This window comes from Elephantulus edwardii, unplaced genomic scaffold (assembly GCF_000299155.1).
Source record: "Elephantulus edwardii isolate Elephantulus edwardi_28Jun2011 unplaced genomic scaffold, EleEdw1.0 scaffold00020, whole genome shotgun sequence".
Taxonomy (NCBI): domain Eukaryota; kingdom Metazoa; phylum Chordata; class Mammalia; order Macroscelidea; family Macroscelididae; genus Elephantulus; species Elephantulus edwardii.
In genome coordinates, this window is record NW_006399770.1 from 14,190,222 (window position 1) to 14,216,416 (window position 26,195).

A 26,195-nucleotide genomic window follows, 5' to 3' on the forward strand; every position below is an offset into this window, starting at 1 on the left:
CTCCTTGGAGGAAAGGTTTCTGGGGCTTCGTCTGACATACTTTTTACATGTAAGGAGGGACAGGTCCTTGGAGAGGGGCATCATGCTTGGGAGGATGGAGGGACAGAGCAGGAGGGGAAAGCTCTCCATGAGATGCATCGATTCAGTGACTGAGATAATCGGGATGGGTGTGTCAGAAGCAGTGCGTTTGGCACAGGATAGAGCAGGGTTTAGAGCTGTTGTACATAGGGTCGCTATGAGTCACAAACGAGTCGATGGCACATAACAAAAACAACACCATGTTTAAAGTAATCTTAAAATGGTGCTTGCTTTATATTTGCCTCTAAGATATTTTTTCCTTCAAAGACTCTGTCCTTGTATTTTTGTGTTTTTTCTTTTATTTGAGTCAAAGTTTACAAAGCAAATTGCTTTTCCAGTTAATAATTAATACACATTATATATTATGACAGTGGATACAATCCTCAAATTGCAACAGCATTCTAACCACTTCCTCTCTGTATTTCCCATTTCCACTTGACCATCCTGATTGCTTATTGCCTTCTGAGCTGAGTTTCTGGAGGGGTGCTGTCCTTTCGATTTGTATAGTTGATTGTTCCAAAGATTGAATTCCTTCCTGGTTTTATTGTTCACCTCATAGGCTTGCCTGTTATTTGACTAAAAGTTGAGTCATGAGTGGGCTTTCAAGCCTAGGGTGATAGGGCAATTAAGGGTCATCATGTCAGGAGTTTCACCAGTCTCAGGCCTAGTCATTTTTTATGACTTTGAATTTTGTTCCACATTTTTCTTCTATTTTTTTCAGGAACCTTTTATTGTGATCATTTCTAGAGCAGTCAGTAGTGTTAGCCAGGTAAAGTTTTTTTTTATTTCTCTGCAACTTGAAGCTCATCCCTCCTATTGAGGGATGTCAAAGGTGGCCCACTGAGCTTCAGAATCTTGTGGGATGAGAAGCCCTGTGAGTTACAATTGCTTGTTTTTCTTCCACCTTTCATGGTACAATTCCTCCAAGAAACAGACAAAATTGTCTCATTCTGAGATGGGAACTCTCATACACTGTTGGTGGGATTGTAAAGTGGTACAACCATTTTGGAAGGCAGTTTGGCATTTCCTCAAAATTCTACTTGACCTAGCTATTCCAAAGCTAGAAATATACCCCCCCCAAAAAAAAATTAGAACTGAGACACAAATAGAGTGTTGTACACCAGTGTTCATAGCAGTGTTATTTATCATCACCAGAACATGGAAAAAACCCAAATGTCCAACCACAATTGAATGGATTGAGAAATTGTGGTACAGTAACATGATGAAATGCTATGCAGCACTCAGGAGCAACAGTTTCGAAAATTACTGCATAACGTGGGAGGGTTTGGAAAGCATAAAACTGAGGGAACTAACTCAGCCTCATATGGGTGAATACTGTATAAAACCATTATAATAATAAAAAAACCCCAAAACCATTATAATAGAAATAGATAACTAGTAAAACGTGTATGAGGATCTGGGGTTGGGGAGGAGGGTGGTAGCAGAGGGGGGAATCCTAGAGTGTTCAAATTTGGTGAATGGAGGAAATGGGAAAATATACAAGATACAGGAAGCGGGAATATACAGAATATAGGAAATGGGAAAGATCCAGTGGCAATTTGGAGAGACAGGGTAATGGTGGCCATAGTTTAATGATGATTGGTTTTAGAAAACATAACGAATGGGAATGGTTGTATGAAGCAAAATGTGAATGAAGGATATTGTAAAACAATTTATACAAACTATCATCAAACCAATATAAAATTAAAATAAGAAAATAGAAAAAGTCTTAAACACTCGCAATCCCCAACCCCCACCAAAAAAACCTCTCTCTTTTGGAGAAACTTGTCTCTTTGAGAGATAGTGATGAAAGATGGAGATTAGATTCTCTGATGTCTCCACATACTCTCCTCTCCTAAGCCTCATTTGAATTTTGGCAAATAATGATCCCCTTGAACAAAAGAAGATATGAATTACCAAGGCAGAAATGTACTGATAAAGCCCATGAGTGGTACAAATGTTAATCAGAAAATTAGAGGACCCAGCAGTGATGTGAAAAAAAGACCTCATGCTCTACTTCTCCCTCCCCCCCTTCCACCACCCAATCAATCACAAAACCCTATGGAACATAATTTTCTTCTGACACACATGATGTCGCCATATTGGAGTGGACTCAAACTGGTTTTACTGGCTAATCTCACTGTTGAGTAATGAATGGCCCCTAGAGGGGAAGGACGTTCTCTTCAGACATCTCACTTATACCTCACTCATGGTACTCATAAATTCCCAAGTGTTTCTTAGTTACTTTTGTTCGTAAGTTATTTTCATCTGGATCAGTTTGATTCAGTGCAGAATGTTATCTGTGATGGTACAGATGTTTCCTGATTGTGTTGCCTTACTTACCAGTCACATGTGGCTTTTGGATACTTGACTATGGCTTGTAAAATTTATTTCATGTTAGTGACGTTGAATTTAAGTATATATTAGAGGCTACTATAGTGAATGGGAAGTGGGAGAAGCATTCACTCCTAAATAACATGCCTCTGGAAACTCTATGAACTTTGATAAATGTTGATAGTTGTAGAAGGTCTTCAGGCCTTTTGTTCATAGCGTCACTGTGAAGCGTGCTCAACTTGAAGGCAACCAACATCAACAACATAGTTGTGCAGATTACTTTAAGGACGGAGTCTATCATTTATTTACTTTTGCTTCTTAGTCTTGATGGTGGCAAAGTACCTTTCACGAGGTGGACATACACAGAATACAAAGCTGTTCACTAATAAATGACTTTAGGGTCTGTTACTGAAAAGTTGGCCAAAATTTTAACTTGAACAAAAGGTATTCCAGGACCTCAGATGAAAAAACTGAAGTCAGAACATCAGGGCCACATTGTAAGTGGCCCTCCAGTGGTTTTTTTTGAAGCTATAAATTGCATGGTAGGAGATTGCTCCTCTTTTCTTCCTGGAGCCACTGGTAGATTTAACTACCAGAGAGGCAGCTTACCTGCTTCAGGTTCATTTGTAAATACTGTCTAACGGTAAACCAAGTTGGTGACTGTGACCACGGGTGTGAAAGAGCTCAGATGTTACTGGAGCATATAAATTTTTTTTCCTGTTGTTTGGTCGAATAGATACACTTGTTAACCACATTGTTTCTAAAAGAATATACAGCTAAACTGATCTGGTTTTAGAAAGTGTTCCGCTTTGCATTTTGAAGCTGAAGTTGATCTGTAATGGTTGATATAAAATTGTGCTTAAATGGTCAAAATGTTTTGTGCCTCCCTGAGTTTAGTTCAGAATGAATTTAAAAATCCAAGATTACCATTAGAAAAAAAAAATCCAGCTTTACCTTAAAGTTTGAAAATGTCAGTATTTATTTTTAGTGAAAAAAAAAAAGCATGTTAATCAAGAATGTTTTTTTCCACCAAGGCCTAAACAAGAGTTTTCCTGTGATTGAAATGGGTTACCCTACTCAGTGCTGGTAGATACTTATTTGTGTATTGTTTGTGAATTCTTGTTGACCACCAATTCCACTTTCAGATGTGTCAGTAATAGGTATAGGCCATTATACATGAATATTTTGTTTGCTCACAGTGCATCACTATGGGAAAAAGAAATTATTTAAAATTTTTGTGAGTTTCTTTTTTTTCTTTTTTATGGTTATTTTCGTCACATGAAGCTGTTTAGAGGGACAGCTAATTTTGGTGCTACCTTAAATTTTAATTACAAAATATATTTACTCACTATATTGTTGTGTAGTCAACATAGATAATAAACATATCTAAGTTTTGTATTCTTATCTAAAAAGAAATGACTATTGGCAGATTTTATACAGTGTAATCATGTTTATGATAAATAATATGCATTAGGTGGTAGGACATAAGTTAGACCAATGTACTGCCTCAATTAAGGTTCTTTTGGGAATCAACTTTTTAAGAAAAAATATTTAGTATATTTTTGTTGTAGGACAATAGAGAATTTAGAACATTAGTAAGTATTTTGATCATATAGAAAATCCATGCCTTACATTTTGTGTTATGGACAGGGCACAGGCATTTTCCTGATTATACAAAGTATATGTATACTCTAGATCCTGAATGAGGAATTTACTCTATATTTGTACATGTGGGATCTATACTTTAAAAAGAGAATTCCTTAATACATGATATTATTTTTTGTGAGCCAAAAGACTAGTTTAGATGGTGAGTTTTGGAAACTTGAGGGAAGGGTAGTGTTTACTAAAGGGCATTGGAAAAACTTCATGGGTTAGTAGTATTTGCACTGGATTTGAGAACGCTCTCTGTCTCTCATTGTGGTTGAGTGAGAACTGAATCATAGTTGACCTTCCACTGGGTTTTCAGAGGCAATAAATCTAAACGTGAAGATTGGCTATCTTTCTCCTGCAGAGCTGCACAAGAATTCAAACGACATGCCTTTACATTGGCAGTTCAAATCTTTACAATTAAGAAGCTGTTGCTGTTATGTGTCATAAAGTCAGAACCAAATCACAGCTGACCCTCCATTGGTTTTTCAGAGACTGTAAATAGCCTTTCTGTTTTCCATGGAGTATTTGAACCATATGCTTTTGAGTTGACAGGGAAGCTCCTTACCGCTAGGTCACTAGAGGAAGGAAGCATTGGGTGCCATGAAGTTGGGTATGACACATAGTAACCCTAGGAAAAACAGACCCGAACCCTGTCCTGTCCTGTGCTTTCCTCATCAACTCTGACACACCTGAGCCCATTGCTGCAGTCACTATGTCTGTCTATCACGTTAAGGGTCTTTTTCGCTGACCCACTACTTTTCCAAGCATGATGTCCGCTTCCAAGGAGTAGCTCCTCCTGGCAACATGTCCAAAATCTGAGAGATGAAGTTTTGCCATCTTTGCCTCTGAGGAATAGTCTGGCTTTACTTTTCTCAAGATATACCTGGTCTTTTGATAGTCCATGGTGTATTTAATACTCCTCTTCAACACTGCAACTCAGAGATGTCAGTCTTCTTCTTTCATCCTTATTCGTTTGTCCAGCTCTCAGATGTGTGACAGTGATTGAAAAGACCATGACCTCAGCTTCTCTAGCCATTCGTTTGTTGATGGGCACTTAGGTTGTTTCCAACTCCTTGCTATTGTGAACAAAGCTGCAATAAACATGGGTGTGCATATATCTGCTTGGATGTCAGCTATGGTCTCTTCAGGGTATATTCCCAGTAGTGGAATTACTGGGTCAAATGGTATCTCTGTGGTATATTCACACAATGGAATACTATGCTACATTGAAAAACAAGGAACTCATCCAATATTATTCAAAATGGTTGACTCTGGAGAACATTATGCTGAGTGAAATATCCCAGTCACAAAAGGACAAATATTGCATGATGCCACTGTTGTAGAATGGGACTAACCTCGGGGTTGGGGAGAGACTGAGTAAGATGGGTTCAATAATGTATACTGCACTGAAGCAGAGGAGGGAGAAAACTGTTTAAAAGAGATAAGTGACTAGGTATTTCTGTCATCACAGGAGTCTAGAGCGATGGCTACATGGTGGAGGGGACCTGGGGGAGGGTATGTAAAACAATGAAAGAATCTTTTCTTTTACTTTTCCATAATTTTTGACTCATGTACTTATAACTTGTTAGTTAAATTTGTGTCTTCTAGGTTGCAACACCCCCATGATACATCTTCAAGGATATGAACATGTATGGCTAAGCACAATTAATAACAGTGCATTTAAATTCCAAAATCAATCTCCATAATAGTCTATGTGTTTCCTACTGCCAAAGGGGCCCTTTAGAGTAGTGAGAGAAGATCTTCACCCTGAAACCCACAGCGTCCCTTTTCAGCAGGAAGTAGCTAAGAGAATACACCATCCCCTTTCCCTTATGAATCAGGGTGAAGTCTCTCTCAGGGAGGAGTGATAGGGAATGGCAAAGGACACACTGACAAAGGAGATTAAACAGAACTGGCTTTGACAAGCACTGTGGCAATTGGACAATTAAAACAGACATTCGGAGGGCGGGGGAAGAAGAACAAACTGGGGACGAGGGTAGAGAGAATGGTACAGCAATGAAGGAATGAAAACCCAAAATCCCTGTAAATGTTCATTAATACTAATAAAATTAAAAAAAAAAGACCATGACCTGAATCGGGTGATATTAGTCTATGAACTGGCATCATTGCTCTTCAGTTTGTTGGCGAGGTCCCTAATAGCAGACTTTCCCAGTGCCATGTGTCTTATTATCTCCTGACTGTTGATACTAAGGGTGTTGTTTGTTGATCTGAGCAAGGTGAAATCACTGACAACTTAAGTCCTTTATCGATCGTGATGTTGCCCATTTGTCCACTGGTGAGAATGTTTGTCTTCTTGGTGTGAGATGTAATCCATATTGAAGGCCGTAGGACTTGTTCTTTCGCAGGAAATATTTCAGTTCCTCTTCACTTTTGGCAAGCACGGTTGTGTCATCTGCATAATGCAGGTTGTTGATGAGTCTATCTCCAATCCTGATGCCATATTCCTCTTTATAGAGTCCAACCTCACGCACTCTTGGACAGTTTGCAGATTGAATAGGTATGAAGAAAGGATACATCCCTAGCACACACCCTTTCTGATTTTAGACCATGCAGTGTTCCTTTGCTCTGTTCAGATAACAGCTACTTCATCTAGGTCAAGATTTTATATGAGTACATTTAAGTGTTCTAGGATTCCCATTCTTCTCAATTTTAGCCATAATTTGTGATATCCACCCAGTCAGATTCCTTTGCATAGTCAATAAAACACAAACAGACATTTTTCTGGTATTCTCTGCTTTCAACCAGGATCCATCTGACATCAGCAATGATATCCCTGGTGCTGTGGTCTCTTCTACACCCTACTTGAAATTCTAGCAGTTCCCTGTTAATGTTCTTTTAGTTACTTTTGGATGATCTTCAGCAACATTTTGCTTGCCTCTGATATTAACGATACTAATATTGAGGATGTACCATGGACTGCCAAGAAAACAAACAGATTCATCCTAGAGAGGGTTAAACCAGGCTACTCCTTGGAGGCAAGGATTCTGGGGTTTCGTCTGACATACTTTGGACATGTTGTAAGGAGAGACAGGTCTTTAGAGACGGACATCATGCTGGGTAGAGTGGAGGGACAGCGCAGGAGGGGAAGCCCCTCTATGAGGTGGATTGATTCAGTGAGTGGGGTAATCGGGATGGGTGTGTCAGAGGCAATGCAATTGGCACAGGATAGAGCAGGTTTTAGGGCTGTTGTACATAGGGTCACTATGAGTCTCAAACGACTCAATGGAACTTAACAACAACAACAACAACAACAACAACAACATTGAGGAAGCTAGCCTGCAAAAAAAAGAGAATCTCTAAATCTGAACAAGGAGAACAAACACTTAGATGAGTGAAGATTATGACTAGAAGATTGAGAAATAAAAAATATTTGTCACAGAAATGTAAGAAAGATCAGAATTGTGGACCTAATAGAGCCTGGCGGAATTTTTAAGAGTAAGACATGATTACTCTTGAGACCTGGAACAAAACTTAACCAAAATGTGAGTCAACTCTCAAACAATAGATAGAACTGTAAGGGGAAGAGAAAGACTAGGGAGGCACTCCCTGAAATAACCAGCCATATATAGTCAAAAGAAGGACATTTTCCCAAGGATAAATCCCAGAAGACAGGAAGGGATAGGACAGAAGGATAAATAGAAATGAGAGTCACAGGTAGGAAGTGGGTCAAGTGTGATTACATTGCTGGTATTGCAATTATTATAATAACGTGTATAAGTAGTTGAATGAAAAATGAGTTTTCTTAGTAAACTTTGAACTTAACTTACAATAAAAATGATAAAAAAAAGGGATATGCTAATATTGATAATTCCATATAGGGATGTATTATATAGATCAGCCTAGAAGAAAGGGGCCAGTAATGACTGGTAAATTATATGGTACCAGATTGCTGGGTGAAGGAATTATCCCAAAGGGAACAAGAGTCCATGAAACATTTCTGAATAGAGGAAGGTTATTTAAGAAGTGAGATTTTAGGAAGAGTGTTTCTATAGTGGTATGCAGAGTGACTACCGAGGGGAGAGAGTTTAAACAACACAAGTGTGCTATAGTTAGGAACAGAACTTAAGTAAGTAGGAAAAGAAAATGAAAGAAACAATGATTTAAAGTAGTAAGCTATTTGATACAGAATGACTTAAATTCACCTATCTTTATCAAGAGAAAATTGTAATTTCATTCTGGAATAACAAAGCAATTTTTCCTCCCTCTGGAGGGTTGATTTGAAGGAGAAATGGGTTGAGTTTTAGTCATTCTGTATTTCTTGTGATGTTGTTGTTATGTGCCGTTAAGTCACTTGCAACTCATAGCAACTCTGTACAACAGCCCTGGAATCTGCTCTGTTTTTTGCCAATCTTAATGTCTCTGACACACCTACCCTCATTAGTCAGTGAATCAATCCATCTCATTCAGGGTCTTCCTCTCTTGCGCTGTCCCTCCACTCTTCCAAGTATGATGCCCCTCTCTAGGGACTGGTTCCTCCTTGCAACATGCCCAAAGTATGTCAGATAAAGCCTCAGAATCCTTGTCTCCAAGGAGCAGCTTGGTTTCATCTTCTCTGGGACAAACGTATTTCTTCTCCTGGAGGTCCATGGTATATCCCATACTCTTCTTCCGCACCACAGCTGGAAAGATGTAAATGTTGAGGATAGAAAAAACTGATGCTGAGATTGCAAACATAGGCAACATCCTTTTTCTATAAGATTATCATTTAAACTAATGAAGAAAAGATCCCAGAGAATGATACAGACCGATGACTGAATCCTGGAGATAGAAGGGGGTGGAGAGAAATTGAGGGGGTAGTTATGTTTTTTGAAGAAGGTTCTGGGAGAATGAGAACTGAAAACAAACAAAAGAAAACCCAGTGGATTTAAAGATACTTGATTAAAGACATTTGAAAGCATTGTTTGAGTGGACTGGTTGAAATTGGGACTCAGAGTACATAGAACTTTGTGACTAAGTAGATGATAGAGAAATAAAAGCAGAGAGTGGGACCATGAAGATATTATACTCGTTAGTTCCGCAGGGGTTTGCTTCTCTGTCCTTCTGCTTAATGTGCAGGCTGGGAGATTGAAGAAGAGTGAACTCAACCCTGTTCGGCTAGCTACCTGATGGCAGTGTCTGCAGGAGGGGTGAGGAGGGTGAAACTATTAGTTATTTGGATCCTGATGAATCAGATCAGTCGTACATAATGACCCTCATTAGCAACATGGATTGAAACTTGTTGTAAATTTAATGAAATTAAAAATTAAAAATCGATATTACAAAAAATTATGCTCCTACTAAATGTAATGTTTTTCTTTTTTTAAAATACTCAGTTTCTATGCAGATTTTGGACCTCTGAACTTGGCAATGGTGTATAGGTACTGCTGTAAACTGAACAAGAAGCTAAAGGTGAGTATTGCAGTGATGTTTATATTTTTATATAAGACTTTTGAACTGTACAATCTAACAGACAGAATGGCTGTGCACACCCATGTATGTGGGTAATCTTGATCTTTGGAAATATATGTGAGTAGTTCACCTGGAAGTTGAAATTGATCCTCCTGGTTATACCACAAAGGGCATGTTTGCTCTCTTTCGTTTTTCAAGATGAGTTGAAATATGAGCTGAATGAAATAATTGGAATAGTGATCTAAGTAAAGAAAGCATAAATCCTTTCAGGTCGTCATTAATGAGCTCTATCAGATTCCCTCCTAGGATAATTTTTCTGAAACCCTCAGGTACTTATGGACACTGTTACCAGGTGATGAAAACCTGGTTGGGTGGCTGTGGGGGAGGGAGTTGCACTTGTTGCTATGGAGTCAATTCCAATTCATGGTGAACCTATGTGTGCAGAGTAGTAGGTAGAACTGTGTGCTCCTTAGGGATTTTTAAGGCTGAGGGTTTTTTTGGAAGCAGCTTACCACGCCTTTTTTCTTAAGAGCCTCTGGGTGGATTTGAACCACCAACCTTTTAAAACTAATAATTGAGTGTTTAACCATTTACACCATCCAGGGATTCCCACCAGGTGATGAATAGCTTTAGTACTACATGGTAGAAACTCTGGGACATAACATTTTTCTCTCTGATCAAGATTGAAAGTTTTGCATATTCTTTGAATGTCATTTCTACATAGTTCACAACCAAGTAAAATTGATAAACTAGCATGAAATTCGTTATAAAATAATTAGGGCCACAAATGCAGTGTTCATCCATAGCTTTGATTTTCTTCACTGATGCGTGCGTTTTGGTATGTGATTTTCTACCCCTTAGCCTACACAAAGGGCAGTGACATCTCTACTCTTAGTTTGGGCAAACTTCCTTCAACATTGTATTTTCCTTTCAGGTTTCTAAATGAGGATCTTATATGTACTGTTTCCGTTTGGAAGGCAAAATGCTATACAACATGCTTTTAAGAATGACTGCTAAATTATAATGTTTATGTAGCTTGTATAATATATATTGTTAAAGTAGTTTATTCTTTCTGTTGGGTGAATTGTTAGGAGTTACTTAGTTTGATGTGTAATATAACATTGCACATATTAATGACTAAGTACACATTTGATTAATTTTTATTGAACTTAAGTTTAAAAGGTGATCTACAAAGGAGAAGAATATATAGTGTATTTTTTAATATATAGTAAATTTTTGCCAGTCTACTAAAAAAGCTAAATGGTGATGAAAGGGTACTAACGGGAAATATTTTTAGTCAATATTCACATAACAGATGTTGTATTTCACACTTTTTGGGCCTTAATTTGTAAAGTTTAGTCTGATATGAAATGATAGATGTACATTCTTTTTAGCTAAACGAGAAATGTGTTTTTCAGAAGAGATGCTATTTTATGTAGCTTCTTTTATGTTTAGAATATAAAGTTGAGAGTTTTTTTATTCACCAAAGAAGCAAATAATATCCTTTTTATAAATAATGGGCTTTTAGTGGCTGAATTAACAAAAAAGAGGATAATTGAAAAAATGATTAAAGCTCATTTTCCCTTTCAAGGGCTGAAGAATATATTTTTTTTAAAAAAAATAGCTCTATTAGTAAGCAGTTGGTGTAAAATTAATATAATAATTATTAATATGGCACCCAGAAACTGTGTAGGGTGATGAAAGAAAAGAATCATTACTGGGAAAATGAAATTGCTGGTCTGATGGAATATTCTATTTAAAGCAATATTATTAGAGTAGATGGACTGAATAAAGACTATTTATTCTACTATATTCTATGTTGAACAGTGTAGGTACATATTTGTGAAGTCTTATTTTGCTTTATTTTCATCTACAAAGCTTTCTTTCAGCAGTATTAAGTTTAATAAAGTTCAGACAGCTCCCTCAGTTTATTTCAGAGATCAGGCAGTCTGTTGGGTGTCTGGAATGACATTTTGATACAATTTTAATAATATATTCCCCAAAACATAATGGATACTCTGTTACCTGGTTAAGGAGTGAAATTTCAAACCCCAAATCTTAATAAAGCTTACATTATCTCAGTGAACCATGCCAGATAGCACTAAGGTCTACAAGACAGAAACAATCACAATTTTGGATTATGTTTACCAATCTGAGATTGTGATTGTTTCTGTCTTGTGGATCTTAGTTGTTTTTTTTTTTTTTAATCTGTACAATAGGGGTTATAGTAGTATAACAAGGTGGTAATTAGGATTATACTAGAAATTATATGTAGAAGAGCTTGTAAACCTTAAGGTCTTAGATAAGTAAAATTAACATTGACATTTGTGAATTCTCTTAGGAAATCTAATAAAGACATTTTCTTCAAGGAGGTTTATGAGCCTTTTCTTAGTCTTATGGTTGCTATTTCCATACCAGAACACTTTCCAATGTAATTTTAGGATCTAAATGACTATTTGTCATTAAGTGCTATTGAGTTGAGTACCAACTCATAGTGACTCTATAAACATCAGATCGAACCCTGCTCTATCCTGTGCTGTCCTCATCATCTCTGCTCACTAGAGCCCGTTGTTTCAATCACTGTGCCAATCTACCTTGTTGAGAGTCTTCCCTCCTTTGACCCTCCAAAGTATGTGAGATAGCGTCACCATCTTTGCCTTTAACGATCATCTTGGCTGCGCTAAAGGACCACTTAATCCTCATGATTTTATAGGTGCTGAAAGAAGAGTTTCATGCCTTACCTATGGACACATAGTAAAGTCAGGACTAGACTTCACAGCTCTTGACAAACTCATCCATTGCCCTTTCTAGCTTTGGTGGTCCCACAGCCTCTAGGTTAGTCTTCCCCTGTTCACCCTCTGTCATGCTCAGACTGATGTCACCGTCCATGAGGCTACTCTCACCATGTTGTCACAGTGGCCTGGAGGCTTTTCTGCTGTGCTCACTCCAGAGAGTATTGTTGAGATTGCTTGCCAGAAATGAATCACAGATCTTACAAATTTTGAGCATAACTTCTTGTTCTATAGCTCTTACATTCCTATCCTGCTTATGCACCCTTTAGGTCTCCAGTGTCCTTAATCACCTGGACCATTAGCTCCCTGCTGATGTCTGCTGCCTGCAGTTCAGGATCTCTTGGTTTGAGAAGGCCTTGGGGATCCCTTGCTTCTGTTCCCTTTGTCTTATTTGCTCCCACTTTTGCAACTTCTCAGTGGGTGATTTCATGCTCCATTGTACTGGGAAGATTGCACATCCCTGCCCCTCTCAGCTTCACATTTTACACTGACTACCCCACACTTTGGCTTGTGATTCTCTTTCTGACTTCAATGCTGTTTCTGTCTAGGGTGATAACCTGTTGCTATGTGCTGTCTAGTTGGAACTGACTCATAGTTGACCCTCCTCAGGTTTTCAGAGGCTGTGAATTGCATGGGAGGAGATTGTCTATCTTTCTGCCATAGAACAAGCAGCTTATGGATTTGAACCACCTGCCTTTTGGTTAGGAGCACAACTCCTTATAACTAGGCCACCAGAGTTCTTGGGGTGATAAATCCTCCTCCTTTAAGACTTCTGGTACCAAGACTTCTGAGAAGCATTTCTTGTCCTTTTGGGCTGAGAGAGGGGTCTTCTTTTTCTTTCTATAATTGTCAGTGTAAATCTTGATAAGTTACAGTTATTTATTTGTACCTGGCTCTTTCACTAGCTTATCAGTTTCTAGTGGATGAGAACTTGTGTCTCTTTGTGTCTTCCTTGCTCAATACAGGGTCACCAAGCATGAAGAATCTTGCATTGACATTAACATGAGCTCCTTAATTTACAAGTCACCTTTTATCCCTTTGTCTTAATGTAAAAAAAGCAGATGCAATGTGGAGAAGACTGAGTCTGACTTCTACTTGCTTCATAAAGGGGAACTGTCCCTATCAATAACATCCATAGTACCCAACAAATAACTAGAGGGTCAGACATACCACCTGCTCATGCTTCTGCACCTATTTCTAGGAATCCTTTGGTTCAATGTTTGTTGCAAATTGACTCACTGAGTTTACTCGCACTTATGGAGTTTATTAGGGAAGTAGGTTTCGAGGTGAGGGAGACAAAGGATATCAGATAGTGAAAGCCTAACTTTAGTGAACAGCAGCCCCAAGACTAACATCAAGACATAATTCCTCAATTAGTTCAGATAGCTTCACAGTCAATAGGTGAAAAGTCTAGGGTCAGTTCAGCATAACATATAAACCTCTAATTTCCTCAATTGTTCAGAAACCTTTGTCTCATAGCATTCACAAGTCAGTCATCCAGAAACAAAACCTTTAACTCCATCTTCAAGGTTCTGTCAGGTTACACCTTGCCACAGTCTCTTCACAAGCTCTTCACACACTCTTCACACTTTCTTCACACTCCTTTCACAGTTTCCCCACAGTCTGGAAAGCACTCCCTCTTATATTGGGTCCCATAGCTATTGATGATTTGCAAGACCAGTGTACAAAGATGAAGTAGCAAGAGACTGTGCCCCCAGGTGCACTAATACCATGGATGTTGTTGTTTGTTGTTTTGTACCATGAAGTCAGAATTGACCCATAGTTGGCCCTCTGGTTGGTTTTCAGAGGAAGTAGTTGCATGGGAGGAGATTGCCCATCCTTCTCCTACAGAGCAGCCTGGTGGATTTCAAACCATAATCCTTCAGGATTGCAGCACAGATTCTTACCAGTAGATCACCAGAGCCATTTTTTAAAATTCAGATACCATACTTTACAAGTTTTAGAAGAACAGTTTTCCCTCAGAGTGTTTATATACTTGCTATATGCTGATTTGCTAGTTCTTTGTACTCTGACCTTGCCTTTTATACACATCTTGAAAATGTCTTTGAAACATCCAAACTCTGAATCTTATGGTGTTTACTTGGTTCTCAAATTTCCTCAACTCCCCCAGTCATTGCAGTTGAGTTGGCTTGACTCATAGTTACCCTCTATTGTATTTCTGAGACTATAAATCTTTATGGGAGGAGATTGTCCCTTTTTCTCCCTTGCAGTAACTGGTGGATTTGAATTTCTGATCTTATAGTTAGCAGGCAGGCACATAATGTGTTATGCTACCCATGTTCCTTTTACTTCTCTGAATATCTTATAGTTATTTTAACTAATAACTTCTTAGAACTTTTCTCTTACATGGCTTCCTATCTCTTTTAGGCGTGTTTTATTTTCTAGTTTGGGGATTTTTATTTTAGTAGAAGAAAAATAATTCCCCTTGTTCTCTGCTTTGTGAAGTTATATGTTGCAATGTAGTCATTTCAACCCACAGTCTTTGATTCTTTTTATGTCAAAAGCTATTTTTTACAAAGTGATTATTTGAAGTTATGATTTGCTACTATTTGTGTGTGTGTCAGCATACATTCCATTCCAGCAACTTTAATTATGTTGATCAGAATGAAATCCATCAAAGCTCTGCTAAGATTAAAAAATCAAAACCAAAACTTACTTTCACCAACCAAAAAAAACCCAACTTCTGCTGTTCATCTTAAAACATACTTTAAAAATTTCAAGTGTTAAGAGTTATGCTTTGTTGTTTTTGTTGATTGCCTTCGAGTTGAGCACAACTCATAGCAACCCTGTGAACAAAAGGCCTGAAGCCTCTCTACAATCATTGACATTTTTCAAAGTTCAAAGAGTTTCGGAGGCATGTTATTTAGAAAGTGGATGCCACTCTTTCTTTCAAACCTGTCATAGTATGTTATTGTTGTTATGTGCCATAGAGTTGCCTGCGATGTATAGCAACCCTGTGTACAGCAACTCTGAACCCTTCTCTGTCCTGAGGCAGTCTCATTAACTCTGACACACCAACCCCTATTGCTCTAGTTACTGTATCAATCCATCTCATCCAGAGTCTCCCTCTCCTGCACTGTCCGTCCACCCATCCAAGCATAATGTCCTCCTCCAAGGACCGATCTTTCCTGGTCACATGCCCAAAGTAAATGAGGTGGAGCTTCAATATCCTAGCCTCCAAGGAGAATCTTGGTTTCACCCTCTCTAGGACAGACCTATTTGTTTTCTTGACAGTCCCTGGTATGTTCAAGACTCTTCTCCAGCACCACAACTCGAAGGCATCTATTCTTGTTCTGTCATCTTTAGTCATTGCTCAATTCTCTGAAGCATAACTAGTAATTGAGAAGACCATGGCCTATATTAGGTGCACCTTTGTATCTAGACTGATATCATTGCTCTTCAACACTCTGGAGAATTCTATGACAGCACATTTCCCCAGTCCAATTTATCTTTTGATTTCCTAAGTGCTGGTGTTAAGAGTGTGGATTAAGGATCCGAGCAAGTTGTAGTTGTTCACAACCTCAATCTCTTCTCCATCTAATATGGTGCTGCCAGTTGACCCAGTGGTGAGAATCTTTGTCTTCTTGATGTTTAGCTTCGGTTCATATTAAAGACTACAGTCCTTGACACTTTGCAGCAAGTGCTTTAGGTCTTCTTCAGTTTCAGCAAGCAGGGTTGTATCATCTGCATATTGTTGGTTGTTAATGAGTCTTCCTCTATTCTTGATGCTACACTCTTTCTCATAAAGCCCTGCTTCCCGAATGATCTGTTCTTCATATAGATTGAAAAGATATGGGGACAGGATGCATTCCTGATGCACTCCTTCTCTGATTTTGAACCATGCAGTGTTTCCTTGCTCTGTTCTGAGGACTTCTTCTTGGTCCAAGTATAGGTTTCATATAAGCATGACCACATGTTCTAAGATTCCCATTTTCCTCAAGGTTAGCCACACCATTTCTGACAAATAGTTATTTTAATAGGGGAAGTAACTATGGGAGAAAAGATTTATTGAACTGAGAACAATTTTCAAACTCTGTATTAATGTAAAATATTATCTATGATTGATAAATGAGAGCAGTAAACTGGTTTCAAAAGATCTATGAGCCTATGAAATGATTTGTAAAGTTTTGTGCATGTTTACATTCTTTTTTTTTGAAAATCCATAATTTTTTAAAAATCAGGTTTTCAAAGGTGTTTTTGGCTCACACAGTGCTGAGGTCACTGCTTCTAAAGCAAAGCTTGTACTAACAAAAGAGGAAGCAATGATCTTTTAGAAACTAGGACACTTTATCTCAGTTTAATTAGTTGAAGAAAAAAATTATCAATTATTGATTTAATACTCTGAACACCTAATAAATATAATTAGACTGGCTTTTCCTAAGTACAGTTATAATTATTGATTTCACTTTTCCTTAGAGAATGAAACCTTAGCCTACAGAGTATCTGAGCTTATCCTTGTAAAATGAGACTGTTTTCTAGGGCAGTTATTTTTTTTTTTCCTTTAACATTTGTTCTTGTGAATTAACGGGACAAGTCCAGTAATGTTGAAAACTGTTTTAAGAGGTACTTAAAAGAATATTCACAGAGAAGTAATCTTGAATATACAAAATATCCCATCTAGCCCATTCAGGATAAAAGGGAGAGAAGAGAAGGTACATATCAAAGATGAACAATTGTATTAAGAAATAAAAGTACATGGCACATAATGTGGAACATCCACGTTCCTGAAAGAATTAGTCCCGTGACCCTGTCCTTATTGTCAGGTACCTACTTTCAGATGGTATTAGATGGTTGTGCATGAAAACTCTTATCTACCATATTTTTGTAAATAATGAACCCTTGTATATTATTCACATAGCAGGCTTTGGAAATTGTTGAAGAGGTTCCACTGGTTAAAAAAAAAAGTACACTATTTGTGCTATTTGCATAAACATGGTAATGATTATACCTGACTTTTAATGGATAAACTTACTGACACTTCTCCATGCAGTTATCTTGTTTTAGTTCATGGGCTACGGAGGACAAAGCAAGCTGTATTCTAGAGATAATTCCTGTCAGTTTAAAGAAGTGCTCGGGATTTACAGAACAACGTTAGCTCACATGGATGCAAACAGTTTGCAGGGTATGACCCTGACAAAACCACTCAGGAAACTTCTGGCAACAAACACTTCTTTCTATAGAAAGCAAAAAATGATTCAACCTTGTTTCCATCATGTTCAGATATTCTCTATGGAAACTTTTCTCCACCATTTTGGCTTGTACTTTAATAAAATGACTTGCACCTTAATAAAATATGCCTTTGGATTAACAGACTGTATTAGGTTTAAAGCATAATGGAAAATATGGAAATGCATTATTTCCTTCTTAAGGAAACTGCTCAACCTATTTTTAATTATTATAGGTCCATAAATAAAAACAACAATCATGTTTTGTTTCATGCAGCCTAAGAAAATTTTCCAGAATATCCCTTTCCTGAGACAGTTGGAGGTAAAACATGTAGAGGTCATGGGTGCTCACAAGAAGACCTGTTCATTTTATTGCTTTTGCAGTGAGATGACTACTGACTGCTATGGAGATGCTGGTTGCTGCGGCCTTTTCGGGTCTAGCCTAGTCACCTGTAAGAGAATGATGCCTTGGTCACCATGGTCTCCTTGTGCCTGACCCACTTAATCTGGCCATCTTTATGGCAGAGCTTGCTTGCTGAGGGGTGTGCATGGGGGCCTATGGTTTTTAAAGAATCTTTTCCCCGGCTGTACTAAAGCATTCCTTAGCACAATCAGGCTGATGCCCCAAAGCCTAATTAAACACTTAAGCACAGATCTTATTTCTAAGCATGGCAAACAATGTTACTGAAAGGCTGCTTAAAATCTGTGTTTTATGAAATCTCTTTTTTCCCTCCCATTTGAGCTTACTTCTATTACTTTTTGTTGTTGAATGGTTAATTGTTTGTGGCTTTTTGACCTAAGTTGAACAAGTGCATGATTTGTGTATTTCACTATAGTCCAAGGATCTGCTTGGGCCGTTGGTTGGTTGGGTATCATGTCATCATTCTCATCTCTCTTTGTTGTGGCTTGTATTTCACAAGGAGTCAGCCCCACTAGAATACAGCCTTTCACATACCTTTTTCATCCCACATGGAAAATGTCTTTGTGGGATTAATTTTAATCCCCTCATCATTTTCTGTTATTCCTCTCAGGGAATGCACTTTGGTTTACAAATACCATTAAGTATTTCTATTGCTGTATTACTATTTATCTTTATATAGGATTGGTTAATTTTTGCCTCTCAGGTAAGCAATGCAAATGTGGTAATTTCTATAGATTTGTTTGTGATAGTTGATAGGTATTTAACAGTATATTTTATTTCTTATCTAGTTAAGGAAATCAATTTACTGTATACCTTTTCCCCCACTTATCAGTTATCTCATTATCTTGACATTTCATATTAAGGATGTTGTTGTTGTTGTTATGTGCCGTCGAGTCACCTGTGACTCATTGTAACCCTATATACAACAGCCCTAAATTCTGCTCTATCCTGTGCCAATTTCATTGTCTCCGACACATCTATCCCCATTTACCCCAGGGTCTAAATCAATCCATCTCATCGAGGATCTTCCTCTCCTGCGCTGTCTGTCCACCTTCCCAAGCATGACATCCCTCTCCAAGGACATGTCCAAAATAAGTCAAATGAAACTTCAGAATCCTTGCCTCCAAGGAGCAGCCTGGCTTCACCCTCTCCAGGATGAAATTGTTTTTTCTCCTAACAGTCCATGGTATATTCGATATTATTCTCCAGCACCACAGCTCAAAGGCATCAATTCTTCTTAAAGAAAACAAAACCAAACCTCAAAGATCTATCCCAATATTAATGACACATGGCTGGCAGTAATAAAAACCAAGATGTGAGGTGAGAATAACTCTGTGATGGTTAAGGTTATGTGTCAGCTTGACTAGGGCCCTGATTCTCTGTGATTTGGCAATTATGTAGTGATGCTATTTGGTAGTTAAGTAATGCTGTAATTTTTCAGTGTTATAATGTAATTACACTCCATTGTGTCATCTGATGTGCCTCTTAAACTATGAACCCTTAAGAGGCAAGATACAGGGTCTCCTCACCCTTGGTTTCTTAAATACTTAGCACAGTCTTGACACAAAAACACTGTTCAAACACATTGTTACAATGACTTGAACCAACTTTAGTCTTTTATATTTAGCAAAGTGGTCTCCAATGGGTTGCATCCAGTCCAAAGAAGTTTTTTCCTTGGGCATAAACTCTGGTTGTTGGTGCTTTTTTGTTTGTCTTTTTTTTTTTTTTTTTTTTTTTTAAAAACCAAAAACCACAACTCAATCGATAGCTAGCATCTTCATGAAAATATTCACAGACTTCTAGATTTCTAGCTTCTCTTCCATATTGCAGAATGTGACAACAACTGTCAGCCCAGATTCCTGCAGGGAGCAGCTAAATGGTGCCATCTGCTTTGTGTAGCACATGCTTCCCTAGTTTGCCAACTGGCCCACTCCAAATTCCTAGATCATAGGATTCTGAATTTGGAATCTGTAGAATAACTCACTGAAGGCAAATTAGTTACTGAACCATTGGAGCAATGTGTCCTAATGCGTTGTCACCTGAATGCATGAATTTGTTAAAATTGTAAACAAAATTTCTTGGAAAATGGGGAAACAAATAGGTTTTTAAAATCATTTTATCGTGCTTGGAGTCAAAGTTTACAGAGCATTTTAGTTTTCCACCAACTAATTTGTATACACTGCATCTGGCATTTATTATAATCTTTGCTTTGTAACAGCACTCTTCTCACTTCTCTTGAGTTTTTTGGTTCCATGTATCCTTCTTGCCTTTTGAGCTTTTTCCCTTCCTGGACCCTTTTGATCTTTTATGATTGATTGTTTTAAGAATTATATTCCTCCCTAGTGTTACTAATTATTTTTTAGAACTGTTATTAGCTTGGCTGGTGGTCTGGGAGATGATGATTTCAATTCTAGGCTTGAAGGATGACTAAGAACCAGTCTTGAGGATTTAGAAATGTATATTTTGTAACATATTTTAAGATACATTTGGCATAAATTGCAATTCCTTTCTAAGAGAATTAAGTCTGTTGAACTGGTTGGCCAAATAGTTAATGTTTTAGAATACACATAAAACATTTCAAGGCATAAATTACGTTTGTTTGCAGTTTGTTGCCAAAGTATAGCAGTGTGGTGGAGCTGTGGACTTTCAGGGTGATTCCTGAACTAGGACCATTGGCATCATTGGGGAACCGGTTGAAAAACAGAAACAAAATAAATCAGAAAACTAACCTTCAAGCTCATTGCTTGTGGGTGGGAACCGACTCATAGCTCATAGTTCTGTGGGTTTTCAGAGGCAGTAAATAGCATAGGAGGAGGGTGCCCATTTTTCTTCAGTGGAACTGTTGGTGGATTTGAACTACTGGAGAGGAGTAGCCTTTGTGTTAGTGCATCACATGCTAACCTGTTAGAAGGGTAGATTCTTTGCCTTGCTTTGTAGAATCAGAAACTATGAGGGTGGGACTCACACTCAATGGTGTGATAGGCCCCCCAGATGATTCTAGAACCACTGCCTTAAGAGAATGGAAGATATGAAATAAAATATGATATAGTGTAGCTTTACATTCAGATTCAGGGATTTCCCCCCCCCCCCCCGTTTTCCTGGGAAGTTATAGTGATTCATCCTGAGAGTTATTTAAGTTCTGAACCATGACCTTGGTAAATTGAGATTTACACATATTTTCATGCTTGTGAGTTGGAGGTGGAGCTCTGGATTCCTCTTGGCCTGTCATGCCAGCCCTTTAATGTTCTCAGCAGGCCCTGGCAGGCTCTTGGTCTCTGCTCCTTTGGTAAATGTTGTGTGTTCATGGTATTTCACCTTTCCTGGAGCAGTGGTCTGGGAGTCATTTGAAGATCAGTCAAATTGGGGTCCTTCTGGCATTTTCCTATCAAGTGTCTGGGAAATGATGGACGATGGCAAGTGACCAGTAAATGGTACTGTTCTTGCAGGTGTTCTTTTTGCTGTTGTCTGAGAGGTGTGGCTATGCTCACATCAGAGGGCTCAGAAGGCTCCAGACTCTAGTTTTAAGATAAAAAATCTAAAATATGGAGTGAGTAGTGGCCATAGGTTGTGATTTAGAATGGACTTTCTCCTTTTATAATTAAGAATTTGTTTTTTATCTCATTTTGCCAATATCAAATTTAACCTTGCTGTTGTATGTGGTGCTTCTGTAATCTCTGAGATGTTCTTGGAAAACAGTTTGTAACAGATCATAAAAAGCATAGGTCAATACACTTACTTTGTAGGGGTTCTAGTTGAAGGGCCTGGCACGTTTACCCCAGCCAGGGAGGCAGGGGGAGGGACTATTGAGCGAGTCATGGTGTTCTCCTGGAGTGAGGGCACAATTTAACACAGTGTCTAGTGGGCTCATCACTCAGTAGACTCTGACTGTCTCCAAGGGAGCTCTGGCAACGTAGCTCTTTTAATGAGTTGTGTTGCTAACCTAAGAGCCATCCATGTCTTTCTGGAGGTCTGAGTCAACCAGCATCTCGAAGGAAGAAAAATGATCTTCTCCTGTGTGATTTACAGTCTTGGAAACCTGCTAGAGAGGCAGTTAATAAGCTGAATCAGACTTGATAAGAACTTTGAGGTTTTTGAGGCTTCACACTTAGCCTTTTTCTTCATGGTAAAGGTCTTCCCTGAAAGATCTGCAAGCTGAGCAAATGCTACATAAAGGATACTTTAGTCATTAGTGCCTCCACTGGTGGTATTTCCTTCCGGGGTTGCACCACTAAACCAAAGTCTGTGTGTTCTCAGCTGTCCTTGGGAGAAAGATGAGCAGTTCTTCCTGTGCCATTAACAGGCTTGGAAACCCAGTGATAAGTCAGCTGTGAGTTGGAATTGATTTGACAATAGTGAATTGATAGGCAATATATATATGTATTAAATGGAGGGATGTTGTCCAGAGAGCAGAAAATGTGACATGAAGGCACAGGGCTGTAAGCATCTTTCTGCAAGGGTCAAATGGAGTGAGAACAGCACAGTCCTTCAATGCCCCCTGACCAGAAAGCAGATAAAAAGCCCCTAACTCAGCCCCATGGTGTCTCTAGAACCACACCAGTAACAAGGGGTTCATTCATTTGTTGTTGACTCACAGACTTTACTCATAGTTATGGTACTGAGAATGGAGTTTATTGGGGAAATAAGTTGGAGAATGAGGTAGCAAAGACTATCTCACAAGTCCAGGTTTTAGCTCAGCAGTTGAAAGGCACAATTCCTCAGTTAGTCCAGGCTCTAGTTCCAGTTCAGCAAGCAGCTTCTCCTTCCATTATCAAAGGCAGGAAGAGCAAAATCCTTTAACTGTGGCCTTTATCTCAGGGCTCCTTTTAGTACACTTTGCTACAGTCTCTCCACCAGCATCACCAGGGTCTTGCACTAATCTTCTTCAAGTCTTGCTACCCAGTGTGGGAAGCACTCTCTTATCCTAGTCCCACAGCTGTTGATGATTTGCAAGATCATATATCTGCAGTTAAGGTGGCTGGACACTAGAGGAGGCTAAGGTAATGACTTAAAAAAAAAGCAACCTTTAGGCTAACACTGCAGATGTACTTAATTGAAAGAAAAAAATATTAAAAATATTAAAGGGGCTTTTAAAATTACCTCTTAATAATATAAAAACATCAAACAACCCATCGACTAAATGGTTAGTTTTCCTGAATTTTTTCATTCCAGTACTAGAATACTGGCATAAATATGCTCCATGAAATTGTGGATGTGGGCCTTGATTTTATCAAGGAGGGAAGTTAGGTCACGGCCTGTAATATGTAAGATTTCTCTGTTCTGATTTCACGCTGAATTAGTTTTGATTCTTTGAGCAAGAACTCTACCATGTGATCTGACTAGGAGATGTTGGCCAAGCTTCACTAAGCAGAAGATAATTTCTTGGCTCTAGTGCTTTTGAAACTTAATTAAGAAAACATTTGAATTCCAAAAACATTGAAGCAAGGGAGGTTCTATGAGCATTACCATCTTTCCCCAAAACCAGGCAGGAAGCTCCCATTAAGAAAAAAAATGAGTAAAGTCAATTATGTTTGCTTCCTGTAGGCTGCTTTTCCATAGGGATGTTTTAAAAGGAGAATTTTTGGGGTAGATTTTTGTGAACTGATTTTTTCTTTAACTGATTTTAAAATTTCTTAATTAAATTCTAAAATCCTTAAATTATTAATTTCGATATGAAGACCAAAACCTAAACTCTTTGCTATTGAGGCCATGGGATTTTCAAAGCCATGAATCTTTACAGGAGACTACTCATCTTCCACTACTGCATTCGAACCCACCACCTTTTAGTTAGACGCTCAGTACATCATGCTCTGCACCACCAGAGCTCTTTTTTTTTACCACCAGAGCTCTTAATTGTATCATATTTACTTATTTTTTTTTAAATCTGTACAATGAGAATACATCTCTCTTTGACTTCTTTTTTATTTTAATTATTTTGTGTGTGTGTACCGCCAAATCAGTAGAGAATCTGGTGGATTTGAACTGTGTACCCCTGGGATTACAGTGCAACTTCTTGCCACTGGGCCACCAGAGCTTTCCTCCCTTTGACTTCTGTGTTTTAGCTTTTAGGCTTCTGCCCTTGTCTGATCTCCACATGCTCCTCTGGTGGCTTAAAACCACCTGTGGTTCTCAGGGGTAAAGACACACAATCTCTTTGGGTTCAGTTTATAGCCTTGGACATCCAATGGAGAATCAATATGAGTTGGTTCCGACTTCATGGCAATGAGTGTTAGAATGAGAGAAAGAAAATAAACAAATAGAACAAAAATTAAGCAAATACCAGAAGATAAGTCCAAACTACAATGTTAATAGTACAGCAGCAAGGGTTTATTGAAAGGTTGTTGTTAGGAGCCATTGAGTTGATTACAATTCATAGCTACCCTGTGAACAACCCATGAGTGTGTTGTCAGAGGCTTTAAGTTGCATGTGAGGAGATGGCCCGTCCTTCTCCCATGGAGCAGCTGCTGGATCAGCTGTTGCAAATTGAGAGACATCAGAGAGACAAGGGCCTACATCACCACTGACCGTGACTCTTTAAGACTTTGGATATCTTCAGTGCATAAAATTTACTGTGTTGAGTTGAATATTAAGTGTTATACACTCCTCGAGTTGAATATTAAGTGTTTTACACTCCTCCCCACATGTTTTATTTTTTCATGTTACTTGCTGTTGAATGGATTCCAACTCAGAATATTTTAATTAACAAATAAGAACCTTGGTATTAGGAGCTTATCTTTGAGGCAAAGGGTAAAAAAATTTAGTTAAAAAGGGCAATCCTGTACCATTTTCAGAAAATATGATTCTTGATTATTAAAGAAATACATACCTAACTTGTGTGATGAGGATTTCGGGCTCTTTGTTGGGCCACACACTGCTAATGTTTTCTGTGTTTATATGTGAAAGCCCAAAGCTGTCGTTTTATTAGCATAGCTAGTCAGAACTGAAGAGCTTTTTATTGCAGAAAATATCAGGGTGATAAAAGATACACAATTGAGTTCTATTTACATTTTTAAAGAGGTACTAGAAGCAGGTGTTCTCTGCAGAGTGTGGCCAGCAGTTAAAATATAAAACTTGTTTTTTGAGTCAATATGAATTTATCTCTACTTTGTTTCCATATTTTGTCATAATATTACAGATATTTTGAAACGAGTAAATTGGCAAGTTTCACGGAGTTACATCCAAGTTCTCATTTTTTGATACTCATTTTGAGTTTTATAATTTTGTTTCATTTTAACAGATCTTTTTGTTTATATACTCAGTTCGTGTTCCTTAGCATGTGTACAAGATATGTTGCTTATTTTGGATTTAGTTCAGTAACTGAGCATACAGCATATTGCCTGGCATTCAGCAGATGCTTAATAATGTTTGAGTCTGAAATTTAGTATGGCCATTATGTTGTGATATAATGTTTGCTAATAGAATCCTCTCAATGGTTCATCTTTCCCAATTACTCATTTATTTTCAGATATTAAAATAAATTATTCTAGAGTATTCTAATATTAGTGCTCTAGTTAGTGTAGACATCTAAAAATTTTTGAAGAAGGAAATGGACGAATTCACAAATTTCAATATAAACAATATAATAGAGAAGTAACTTCTGTAGAGAGTTACTTTTCTGTAGAGGTGAATACACTATTTAAAATCTCAAGTCAATTGAATAGAAGAAATTGTGAAAAATGATTCTTGCCAGGACAGAGTCCAATAATTGTATTATTTTTTAATGGATTAGTCTCTTTTATTGGGGGGAATGATACCGTCAATTTTTACATCATGACTGGACTGTAAGAAGCTGGAGCTAATAACTCCCATTCGCATTTCTAAGTGCAGTAGAATGAAGGTTGGAAGTTCAGGCTTACTGACTGTGAGGTATCTTGGGAAGTTTATTGTCAATTTTTGAAAGATAACGTTTATCTTCTGTGTGTTTCAATATTGCCTCTGTGAACACGCTAACTCTTTATCTCCCTTGTATCTAGTCTTACAGTTTATCAAGAAAGAAAATAGTGCACTATACCTGTTTTGACCAACGGAAACGAGCAAACGCAGCATTTTTGATAGGCGCTTATGCTGTAAGTACTTTTTCGGTGATTCTCTTATACATCCAGGCAAATGGGATACTAACACTGTGGAATAAAATTCAGACCATTTTTTCAGTGGGGTTTGTAAATGGAGATTATTAGCAGTTTGGGAATACCTGGAATGAAAACCTGGGGCCAGTGTTGACTATTTACTTTCTAGATTTTATTTTCTGGCAGCTAGTGAGAGAATCTTGTAACTACAAAATAGCTTGATCCAAACTTGTATAAATGTTTTAATAAAAAAGAATGAGCA

General features: G+C 38.0%; 1 protein-coding gene across 2 annotated transcripts in view; it reads left to right on the top strand.

Annotated features, from left to right (window-relative positions):
* Positions 1–26,195, top strand: part of CDC14A (cell division cycle 14A) — a 223,504-nt gene that overhangs the window by 33,040 nt on the left and 164,269 nt on the right. For both annotated transcript variants that reach the window (XM_006882445.1, XM_006882446.1), the window contains exons 3-4: positions 9,396–9,471; positions 25,841–25,933. In XM_006882445.1, coding sequence (XP_006882507.1) covers positions 9,396–9,471; positions 25,841–25,933 — 169 coding nt within the window. The remainder of the gene's footprint in view (positions 1–9,395; positions 9,472–25,840; positions 25,934–26,195) is intronic.